Below are 12,650 nucleotides of genomic sequence, written 5' to 3'. Positions count from 1 at the left end.
TTAATCAGTTAAGGGTTTATGATGCCATGTATGACGCTCTGGGATGACGCCGTTGCTTGACATAGTAGTAAAGTATTATTTAGCAGTTAGTCGAACTGTAAGTTAGCAGTTATCCCTTTGCAGACTGAATTACATTAGGTGTTTTAACTTTTGGCCGGGGCTACTGATGAGTCTCCTGGGTTGTGTCCTGAAGTGGAGGTTGGTCGGATGTTTGTGAGGCCAGGATCATTCAGTGTCCCCTTTGCTGCCCTGTACAGCGCTGTGAAAGCAAGAGAGCCTCACCCCGAGCTCCGTTGGCGTTGTTGTTAGAGTGTGGGCAGCTGGCTCTGTATATACCATACCAAAATGAGGTATAGTGTGCACAAAGTCCAGTGGAACCTCAAAGGTAGGCAGAGGTAAATGTAGATAGCACCTTACTCTATTTGTGATAGTGTGACTGAGCAGTAATGCTTTATCAGAGGGCAGTGTTAAGCATTTGTTGTACACACTCAAGCAGCAAATTATGTCACACACTCAAAGACTGAACTCAGACCAATTTGTTTGTATAAAAATATTATTAAGTTATTTTATTTCTAGAACCAAGCCAATCCTGGTGCGGGTAGGTGAAATAATATCTTGCAAAATCTTATGCAGTGAATTACAGTTGATTGCAGGTTCAAATGCAGTTAATTGAATTACAACAGTTCGAAATTACTTTTCAGATTACTGTGCATGTTACTTTTTAGATTACTTTTGTTAATCAGTGTGATGTGCCTAGATAGCACACTGGGACATTTCCTAGACAAAAGGTAAGTAATTCACTGTTAGTACATATGCAGTTTTTCAATGTTTCATATAAACCAACTCCACACTAAAAATAATTTTCAAGGAAAAACAGTCAATGTAATCCTATGGGAGGAAATAAAGTTATTGGTTTGCCGGTAAGTACTTATTTTTGGGAGTTGGTATTCTCGGGTTAGAACCAGTGTTCCCCCAGGCTCGAGGATGAACTCCTTGAGACCCTCAGCAGCAATGGGGTATAGGGGGCTTCCGGTTGGTGGCTGCTCACAGGCAGGCTCAAGGTTGTGGGAGCAAAGCTTCTGGTGTTAGGCTCAGGGCAAAGGGGGATCCGAGTTGGCACCCAAGGTACACCCGTAGTGGCACATGGGCGGCTGGGTGCAGGGTGCTGTTTTGGCGTCGGGAGCCCTGTTGATTTCCGTGGGGATTCTCCAGTTGCAACAAACACTGCAGGCTCAGGGACGAAGATCTTCTGGCGGTGACCACCAGTTAGAGAGGTAAATTGAGATGCCTGGGGATGCTGGGACACCATCAGTTGGGCCGCCCAAGTCTGTGAGACTTCGGGTGCATGCGTGTCTTTAGGCGTCTGGCTTTCTTACCAGCTCCGGTGGGAGTCTGGGGGATCCTCCAGAAAGGGGCTGCAGGTGTCGATTTGGAGATTCGAGGAAGGTCAGAGATCACCAGATCTCAGTTCAGGATCTCCGGGAAGATCTCCTTGTGGTGTTGGGCCACTCGGCCGGTGGGCTTTGGATGCAGAGTTGTGTAGACTCGTGGATTTGGCCGCAGCCAGAGTTTGTCTCCTGTGAGCACCAGATTTGCTCAACAACAAAGTCTTGGCTTTGGAAGTCAGGACAGGTCCTTCGGGTTCTTGAGGGCTGTTGGCTGCAGGACACACTGGGATTTCGCTGGGGCTGCTTCGAGGTGGGGACAGGCTGGTACGGCTGAGGACAAGTCAGTGGGCGTCCTCCTAGTCTTAGTTCAGCACGGCTTCTTCAGTACTTCTTTTCTTTTTGGTTGTTTCTTGCATGGGACTCAAGGTTCGGGGTTGCCCCTACATACTAGATTTAGGGCCGTTACAGGTAGGTAATGGAGGGACCAATGGGTCCTGTCCTTGGGGTGGGTACACCCCCTATTATGCCACCCTTCAGTGGGAGGGGGGCATAAGCCTCACCCTGGTTGGCTGGTTCCCCCTTCTGCAAGATGGCGGGGTCTGAGAGTTGTGCTTCACCTCACCTTCCCTACCTGAGGGGTAGGGTTAGCAGAGGTGGGCACATCTCCCTTCCTCACTTGGTTTTCCAACCGGTTGTCTCGCCCAAAGTGGGGGTCAGAACTGGTGGTGACCAGTTGCTGAAAGCAGCCAAAGGCCTTGGGAAGCTCACAAAGGCGGCAAGCCTTTGAAGCTTCCCCTTTGTGGACCCTGCCCATCCTGGGGAAGGAGGCTTGGCACCTCGTCCCAGGATGTGCATTGTTTTAGTCCCCCGAGAGCAGCAGGCTCTCGACCCAGGGGTCCAGAAACTTGTGTGGTGGTTGCAGCTGAAAGCAGCCACTCAGCCTGGACACTAGTAGTAGGTATTTTTTCATGGGGCATCTCTAAGATGCCCTCTGTATGTATTTTTCATTAAATCCCCCACTGGCATCAGTGTGGGTTTAATGTGCTGAGACGTTTGATACCAAACTTCTCAGTTTTCAGTGCAGCCATGATGGTACTGTGGAGTTCGTAATGACAAACTCCCAGAACTGCACTTTCAATGTCTAAGATTTGATTTACACACCGTAGGGGTACAGGGCGCATGCACCTCATTACTGGTATAGTGCACCCAGCTCGAGGGGTGACTGATTTACTATGCCAGGGCAGTGGGTTGTAGGGATGTGTGCCATGTTGACACTTCACTTTGTTCTGCACCAAAACACGCAACTTGCAAAGCCAGTGGGTGAGTGTAAAGGTACAGGGCCTCTAAGGGTAGCACAATTAGTGCTGCTGCCCTTTGAGGCATTACTGGGTCACAGTGCCCTGGGTACCTGTAGTACCATTTTGACAGGGGCGGACTGAGCTGTGGCCAGAGAGTGCCAATTTGGTTTGGTCTCCAATGCAGTTTTAGGCCCTGAGTACCTGATTGGCAGGAGCCCAGGGAACACTCAAAGCACATCAGCAGTTAGGAAAAAAGTGGGGGAAACCATGCAGAAAGAGGGCACTTTCTCACAATGTCATACTCTGCAGACAGCACAGGACATAATTAATTACCTGCATTCTCTTCCCAGTTAAAGCACCACAAAAGATATAGTTAAGCAGTTAAGTCTTTAAAGTTGTATGCTAACAAAAATAGAATTTTGAGAGATGTGTGGGCTAATTTGGTAAAAATAAATTCTAGCATCAGTTCAAGTAGGAAGGAATAGCGCTCTTGCTTGATTTTTTTGTGTAAAAAAATGTTTTAAAATGTCCTGCCATTTTCAGTGAGGATTACTTCAGCTACCGTAACACACTGCTATAGAAGCCAAAAGAAAGCCTATGTACTGGAGCATTATATAAGAAAAAATCTTACTATGACCCACTCACTTTCATTGGCTTGCACGTGGAGCAATTGCTCTGATAGCCAGCACCCGTTTCTTCCAGAAGAAGCTGAATCCTGCAACAACGTTTGAAGAAGGGACTGTGAACTGACAGTGACAACTTAATTTTTGTGATGGCAAACAACCATTCAAATATTCTATAATTAATCTACTCGTGCAATGATGGGAATTTCCTTTGAAATACTTATGAACTACATACATAGTATTCCACACAAAATGTTATGCATGCAAAGATTTTACTCTTTGCTAAATGAGCCATTGTCTGATTCTTGACTGTTTTATTTATTCTAGGTACCACAAAGAAAAACAAAGTCTGGATGTTTTGACCTGGACATTTCTTTGTTGCAACTGAAAAGCCTGTCTACAAGAAGGTATTTATATTTTGGGGTTTATTGAGTCATAAATACATTTTATATGCAAATACTAGTGGACAAATAAATGTATGATGTTGCGACTAAAGCAGTTTTCTGACGTTAAAGTCCTTCCCTACTTCTGTGATCTCTAGGGTACAGAGCCAAGCCTTAATTATAGCGCTAATGAAATACATTCTAAAGTCTAAAATTTTTTATTATGTTATGTTATTATGTATTAGTATTTCATGTTACTATTATTGTTTATCTAAAATAAGTGCATTTGAATACTCATTTACTTTAGTTAACCAGAGAGTGATCTGGAGATAGCATTAAATGCAATGCTTAATTCCTTTAAAAAGTGGCAGGGCCCTTCTCAGAAGGCTACTGCAGCCTGCACCCCTCATTACCCCTGCCAGTGCTACCAATTACAGTACCAATGCAACTTCTATCCTTCACACTTACACAAGTGTAACAATTCAGACTATTCAAGGCCACTCAAAGCTACAAGTATGGATTGGAATAATCTGAATTGACATTTTTTATGTATATTGGATTATTATACAGTATGGTTTTGCTCATCTCAAAATTAGACCTCCTACGCCACTATGTGGTGGACTGTCATTAGTGTCTGTTTTGAGAATTAAGTCCGGGTGCCGAGCACCGGAAACCACCGGCACAAATTAAGCACTGGGTAAATATAGAAAAATAATCAATACATCTATATTACCAGACCGGTGTGTGATTTGGTGTAAGCTGATTAGTAGCAGCCTAGCTGGGTGTAAGTGTCTTTGTGTGGGGGATGACACTAATGACAGTCCACCACATAGGACGTGTCCTGATTAAGGCCTTAGCAAGGAACAGATGTAGGGTTATGTATAAAATTTGTGAGTCATGTCAATCAATATCATGCCCACCTCAGATGAAAGATACAAATCTAGACATGTAGGCAAAAGCCTGAATGAAGCAATCTTTTCAGCAAGTCAGTCTTTGGTCTTAGGATGTAAATCGCAGAACCCCATGTGAGTGTATATTTGGTATCACACAATCACTTATCACATGGAGACTGGGTTCAGGTTCACTCATCATAGACCCCTGGAGGTTACTGGTATGGAATAAACAACATAATGAAGAATCCTGGACTTGTAAAAGGGCAATTTCTACTTTAACAGGAACATGTGAAGAGTCTTACATGTTCATGAAATGGCTTGGTATCCGGTTTGAATAGTAATAGCACAGATTGAATTGAACTTTTTGTGCATGAGCTGTAGAGGTGATTTTATCCCAATAGCGTTCCGTCCTGTGCACATTCTTATTTTAGTTGTGTGATTTCTCTTTCAGAACAGTAGAAACACTGAATGACATCTGTATGAGAAGATGTGTAAAATGAAGTTTCCTTTCTTACTGCCCATTACTACTCTAGTACCACCCAGGTGTTGTATTATAAGTTGGTGGGAAAGCCCACTAACTGTTCTGTCAAGACTCCCTCTGATGGTGACATGACCACACCTGTGCCTCTAATGCCCATATTATTCCTCTGCATATCTGCAGTCGCATATACACACATTTTGCATGTACCACTTTCCTAACACTATTGTCAATTTAGTAAGCCTGTAGAAGCATTGTGTTGACTGATAGTTGTGCAGTTGCACACTTCTGAGCATTCTGTTGTTACGTTTGTCCCACGAGTAATTCTTTAAGTCCTAATCTAAAACTATCTCCTTTAATGGTGTTCCATCATAATACTGAATCAAAAATATTGTGGGACACAAATATTGTGCCAAACTTATTGTGATGTCACAAATTTCAGGTGACAGAATATAGACAGTAAGAGTTTTGTTTTTTCTGTACTTTTTTTTTCAACTATAGTTTATGTAATCATTAGTATAATTATTTTCTTATGTTTTATTAGTTTTTATTTTAGGAGTTGCTATTGTGTGTAATGTTATTTTATTTTTTATTTGGTATTATATTTAAATATTTGTTTAATTTCATTTGAATTTATTTATTGGCTGGTGTAAGAAATTGGTGTATTAGTTGAGGGAGTGAAGGTCATAAATTAACCTGAGGCTCAACGCCCTGGTAGCTACGGCACAGAGCAGGTGTGCTTAACTGTGAGGCAATGTGTAAAGTATTTACGGAGTACTAAAATAGTAATAAAGTTGAACGGCACAACAATAAAACATACCTAAACAAATTAGAAAAATACGTAAAATTCAGTAAACAAAATCACACCTAATTGACAAAATTCAATAAGGGGTACCAGAGATATTGCGTTTTGAATTTTAGGGATAAATAGTGCCAAGAAGGACAAAGGGCAAATGATAGTACAAAGGTGCATTAGAACAGGACCGTGATGCAATTTGACGCTTACTGCGATGGAATGCGGGTCAGCTACACTACCCATATTCATCCTGGTCAGAGATTTTTACTTTCGGACTTTAGTCTTTTAACTCACAATCCACCAAAGTAGTACACTTTTAAATGACCATGACCTCAGGGGAAGCATGTAGAGACTCGGAAGATGGCCTGCAGAAGTCAGGTCCATTTGGCACCGGTCTGTTGGGCAGTTGGGACTAAAGAAGCCCACTGTGATTCGGGCCTGACTCGCTGGGAAGACAACAGAGGGTCCTACCCAAGTGTCAACTTATATTTGCCAGTGACAGGGGGGGCCTCTTTGTAGTAAGTGCAAGTGTCATATGAAAAGCAGATACAGACTTGTCAAGCAGGATGAGTCATCCAAGTAAGTAGGACTTGACACTTTAATGTCAAGAAGAATCCTCCAAGCCCCATTTTGCATATTCTTTCAGGTTCACAGGAATCATCTCTGCCCATTCATGTCAGCCTATTGTTTTGCGCCTGGGAACAGGTTCACACCTCATTCGTGTCTGTTTAAATGCTAATTACTGGCTGGTCGAAATGGGAGAACAAAATGCAGAATTAGTTTCTAGGGATTTAAGAAGGGCAAAAGTAAACGTTTTAAAGTTACTTTTCCATAATATGTAGAACAAATCTAACTTCATTGAATTGGATTTCAAGAACCATTAAAAATAGTTCTTTATTTATTATCTAGTCTAATTATTTATTATCTTGTTTATTATTTATTATCTAGTCAAGTTCCTGAGATACAATATTTGTATTTAATATTGCACCCCCCGTGTGTTCTTATGGAATAGCCAAATCTGCTACAGTCAAAATAGCTTTGAGGGCATTTTCATTGTAAGGACATGGTAAACATACAGGCCAGGGTGACAAAGTACTGTTGGCATAAACATGTGCCTATTGGAATGCCCATACACCATATACCCCTGGGACTTTTGCTACGACACTGGGGACGTAATGAAGGAGGTAACTTTGTTATATGGCATGTTCCTGGGGTCCCGCCTCACTGAGGACCCTGGTCTACGGGGTTAATGGGATGCCATTGTAGGTTAGGAATTGAGGGAAAGACAGTGGGAAGGGGAGATGAGGTATGTAAAAACAGTGTCAAGGAATCTGAAAATTAGGTATACCCAAGTCAACTACTTACAACATTCATACCTTACCTCTGTATGGTTGAACCGCTTACTCCGGGGAGTAAACCGTACCGCTATATGGTTGAACCGCATATTCCCAGGAGTAGAGCCCAAATGACCTAGATGCCCCTCGCAGACAGCAGATTTCCAAAACTTGATTTGGTTCTTGCCCGAAATAGCAAGGTAGTGGGAGGAAATTATGTTGACTGAGCTTACGGACAAACCCCGTGCGCAGACCCCAGAGCAATGCCTCTTGGGGCTGATACCACATTAAAAAAATAAGGTCCTAATTACGAGTTTGGCGGTCCACGTACCAGTGGTGGCGATCAGAGCGCTGTGAGCTCAGCGGTCCTAACGCCGTATTAGGAGTTGCCTGGATCAGCTTTGTTGAAGGCCATTGCTGGACCGCCGAGACCGCCCGCAGACGGCCGGGTCCGCAGTGAGGGAAAGGCTGCTGCTGCTGGATAGTACAGGGGAGCTGCACCTCTGTCCGTATTACGAGTTACCTGATCCACGAGCAGACAGCTGCTGCTTGACCACCTGCTACAAGGTGGCGGTGACAAATGATTTGGAGTGCTCACTCACCCCTCTCTTCTTCTAGGCAGATTCCGACATGAATCCCTTTCTCACTGAAGATATAACACCAATGACTAGTACAAATATAATGAGAGGCTAGTACCTACCAGGACAAGTATTAGCGTGGACAGCACTCAGACTCTTTAGTAAGGGGCAATATTCGAGATTGCAGCATTGACTAACACCTGGCTTCGCGTTGGGAAGGACTGTAGACAATTTCAATGTTGTCAATCCTTACTTTCTATGCCACCTTCCTAGACGGAATGTGATTGTAACCTGCTGACTGTGATGTTATCAAGCATTTACGTATTGTATTGAGAAAGACCTGTATAAGATGTACAACATGATACTGAGAGATATAAAACATCAAAATCAATACAAATATGTCTATAAAAAAGACTAACACCTGGCTTCATAGTTCAGTTTCCCTGATAAGGGAGAGTTGTAATGGTTCTGTTCATGTTTTGTCCTTCATACTGGCCTCAGGCACATCCTGTATCTCCGGACTGAAGAAGATGGATACGGACTATGTGCACAAGTGTATACCCTAAAGGATTGGGAGATGTCACATACCTCAGTCATTGCTAGCACCTGAGCGGAATTATTCTGTTGTGTGTATAAATGTAATGTCTGTTAAAAGGCTTGTATGATTTTACAAACGGCCATTTCTTAAAATCAATAAAGCAATACTGGTGAAAAAAGGACAAGTTAGACATTAATCTATTTACATGTCCTACTTTTAAATATCATGCATCCTGCCTTTATGGGCAATAAGGCCTACTTAGGGGTGACTTATACATGTATAAAAAGAAGGTTTAAGCCTGTCAAAAGGGGTTATTTTCCCAGGTCAAATTTGCAGTTAAAACCTGCATAGGCAGGCTACTGGTCGCAGGCTTTCATTAATGGTTACATTATCCCTGTAGTGGATAGCGCAATTGGTGCCGCAGTCCACTTGTGACATATTTATATTACAGGTCCTGGATACACCTTGGTGCCATATATTAGGGACTTATAGGTAAGTTAAATTAGGGATATGTAATTTTCAGCATGTTGAAAGGGGGATCACAGGTCACCATTGATTGGCAAGGGTAAAATGCAATGAGCTCTACAGTCAACAGTGCCAATCAGGAGTATACCAATTTAACCATATTGAAAGGAGGAGCACAAGTATTAAAGTTCAAAGAGTTCTATAGCCAAAAAACATGGTGATCAGCAAAAAGGCTACAAAATAATGGGGTGACCCTGCAGAAAGGGCACATTTCCAACATCTGGTTGTTAGGTTTGTGGGGGAAACGGTAGGGAGTTTTTAAATATTTATTATAATTGTGTATTTTTAGTTTGTTAATTTCAATATTAATTACGGCAGTTATTTATTTTGTTAATTATGTAATACATTTGAATAAAATAGTTATTGTAATTTTTAATTGATTATCGTATTGCATTTGTAAATTAGTTTGTGGGTGTTGGGATTGTGGTGTGTTTAGTAGGTTGTGTTTTTTCTTATATGTGTGTGTGTGTATATGTATATATATATGTGTGTTGTGTGTGTATATTTCTGTATATATATATAAATTTACGGACTCAAATATTTCTTTTAAGTTTTTCATTGATAAATATTTATAGTTTTCTTTTGGACACATTTTTAATGTTTTATTTTGTAATTATTTTATAAATTTTATATTGTCAAATGTTATATAGTTTATTTTACCCATGAAGTGGAAATAGTAACTTTAAGCTGCCCAATGTCGAGCGTTTCCCAATTTAACTTACATTGCAGTGGGAATAGTAAATCTGACACATAAGTCCAACACTTTTCCTACTGTTTCTTTCTTTGTAATGGGGATTTTACATTTTACCCCTACAACTTTAATTGCTTTGTAAGTGGCATGTTTCTTTTTTTATTTTTTATCAAATTTGTTTGTGATGTTTTGTAAAGTTATTTATTTAGTTATAATTTGTTTATTTTTTAAAGTGAGATTTATTTTTAAATTTTGTAATTTTACCAATTTTTTTATGTTATTCTTGTTTATTTCATAATGGTATTTATATATTATGTTGATTTTTCTTACAACTTTATTTTGAAACCTATATTTTTATCTTGTTTGTCAGGTATTAAAAACAATGTTTTTTTGTCTGTTAGATGTATTTTGTAAGGGTTTTTTTAAGTAATTATTTTTATAGCTAATATACTGTTTAATGTTACAAATCTGATATACTTGTGTCTACCTATTTTGTAACAATATTTTGGTCCCCTATATTATTGTAGTTGATATTTTATCCTTTACACACAAACTATGTAAACTCTGTTTTTTAATAATGATTCTTTAGTGCTATTTTTGTAGTTTGAGATTTTTGGCTCCTATTTTATTGTACATTCCTTTTTACTGTGTTCTTGCTTGGTCAAGTACTCCAAACAAAATGTTTGTACGTATGTCTCCTACTGGTACAGCATAAATTGATGTGCACTGTATAAGCATTATAAAGCTGTTAATATGCTTATGCAATTTTCCCGTTAGGTGGAATTCGTATTTACTTTTAATACATGTAAAGTAGTTAAGGGGTATGATTTTCATGAATATTGGTTATTAATCTTTAACTTAATCTCATTTCTTCTGTCATAATAAACACCCCTCCATATGTAAGAATGTTTACAAAAAACATTAAATGATGGTGGCCAAAATGAGATCTAATAAATCTGTTGAGATGTTCTGCAAGTTACTACAAAAATATTGTAAATGTGGTTTATTTTAGAAGATTTTGCATTTTCTTATTTTTTTTCTTTTTTTAAAAGCATTACACAACTGTTCTGCAAATATGGTGCCAAAATAGCAATATAACATATTAAAATATACTTATGCTTTTTCACTTAATATCTTCTTTCTTTTACAGTACACAGCAGTATTTAAACACAGAAGATATTCCAGACAACTTTGATTCGTATGTTCTTAGTGCAAGTGCTCCACCTGTCACAAGTCTTAGTCTTTTAGGAAATTTTGAGGTAAAATCTTGATTTGTCAAATGTTTCAACTGGTTGTACTATGAATGGTTATTATTCAGTGAGGTTTGTTTGTCTTGAAATACATTCAGGTGACAGTTGCATGTTTAATCAGCATTTCACAATTGCTGTTAATTTCATATTAAGGGTTGCAACAAAGATTTGTATCTTCGAGATCCAAGTCATCAGCTCGGTCACATCAAAAAAGAATGAAAAATCAAAACACTGCTCCTCTGGGATGTATGACGTTACAACGCATGCTTTTGCCACGCATGCTGTTACAACGCAGTTTTTACAACGAATACCATTACAACGCATAGCGCTTTCGGGTGTTGGATATTGAATAGTTTAATTTACTATTCCAACTCCAGTCCCCGTGGACACTAGGGAAGGTGTTGGATAGTAAATTAAATCTATTCCTTATCCTAGAGCGCCCCCCAGCGCAATGCGTTGTAATGGTTTTCGTTGTAAAACCTGTGTTGTAATAGCACTGCGTGGTAAAAGTTGCGTTGTAATGGATGTTTCCCCTCCTCTGTCCCACAATTCGGAGTCTCATGACACCCCATGATCCTCCAGACCGCGAACGTAGTCTCCGTCATCGGAACTGACTCTGGCCCTTGTCAAGATGTAACCCATATTCCCGGGTCCATTGGTGATGCCACAACTGATCCAGGAGTTCCGAGACTCCAGGAGGCCTGTGGAGAGCCTACAGGCCCTTAGGAACTGAGGTGGGCTCCATGTGTTCCTCTTAACCCCTCTTTGGAGTTGGCGCCAACACCAGGGGAGGAGTCGATAGTTCCTAAAGACTGGGAGACTATTCCACCACACCCTCCACAGAGGCTGTCACCACCTCGTCCTCTTGCCTTCACCGATTCCAAGATGCTTCCACAGCACTATGACAGAGACCCAATCAATGACGAAAGCCAGGTCTACAATGATGAAAAACAGTTTTTAGACTTGCAGGATGCCAGTGGACTCAATGCCTTCCCTGATACTGGCTTCCATTCACCTACACTACAGCTACTGAAGAGACTTCCTCTTTCGCAGTGGTAATAAGGAGAGCAGCAGAGGTCCTTGTTCTGACACTTTCAACCACTGAAATCGAAGCCAATATCATCAGTAAAGTCCTACATCTAGGACAGAAGTCATAAGAGCCTCTCCTGCCATTCAATTGAAGCCATTACTGACACACTGCTTGACACCTGGGCAAAACCAGGATCTTGCTCAGTAAACTGCCAAATAGCGAGGAGACACATACCTGCTCCAGGAAATCCTTTAACATCCTACACCAGCAAGCTTGATATTTCAGGATTTAACAAGCAGGTTAAACTCCACTGCACCAGACAGAAAATAGCAAAATATAGAATCTTCATGCCAAATGCATGCTAGTTTTCCCCTACACTCTGTGAACTCCAGTTGCCTTCTGAGCAGATACTAGCATGCAATGTGAGATATGGTGGCAGAGGTATTGGCAGCAGTCTAGGAAGACCTCCAATGCAACCTCCAGTGTGTTATACAGGGCAGTCAGGACACTGCGAAGTATTTCATTTGCTCGGTTCTCAAAATTACCAAGTGCTTGGGTAGGGCAATCTGAACCAGTGTGGTGATTCAGCACCTTTCTTAGACTCGCTCAATTGGCTTTTTGAGTGATGTCCAACAATCGCTAATGGATATGCCTTCGATGTCATACGTCTCTTTGGACTCAATCGGGGCTCCGCCTTGGAGCGTTTCGAGTTGCGCAAGGCCTCAGCCCGCTCCCATGCTTTGGCACCTCGGGTACATCAGTTTCCCAAACAATTTCACCACTTTCAGAATATCACCTCCAATGCTCGAGTCCGTATCGGACATGGCTCACAGTCAGAACAACGT

The 12,650-nt window shown here is 41.0% G+C and overlaps 1 protein-coding gene across 4 annotated transcripts in view; it reads left to right on the top strand.

Moving 5' to 3' along the window:
- Positions 1 to 12,650, top strand: part of ATOSA (atos homolog A) — a 481,732-nt gene that overhangs the window by 329,329 nt on the left and 139,753 nt on the right. For all 4 annotated transcript variants that reach the window (XM_078684847.1, XM_078684850.1, XM_078684848.1 and 1 more), the window contains 2 exons: positions 3,637 to 3,716; positions 10,676 to 10,784. In XM_078684847.1, coding sequence (XP_078540973.1) covers positions 3,637 to 3,716; positions 10,676 to 10,784 — 189 coding nt within the window. The remainder of the gene's footprint in view (positions 1 to 3,636; positions 3,717 to 10,675; positions 10,785 to 12,650) is intronic.

This window comes from Lissotriton helveticus, chromosome 3_2 (genome assembly GCF_964261635.1).
Source record: "Lissotriton helveticus chromosome 3_2, aLisHel1.1, whole genome shotgun sequence".
Lineage (NCBI taxonomy): Eukaryota > Metazoa > Chordata > Amphibia > Caudata > Salamandridae > Lissotriton > Lissotriton helveticus.
Note: the sequence above shows the minus strand (reverse complement) of the source record. Positions and strands in the feature narration are given on the sequence as shown.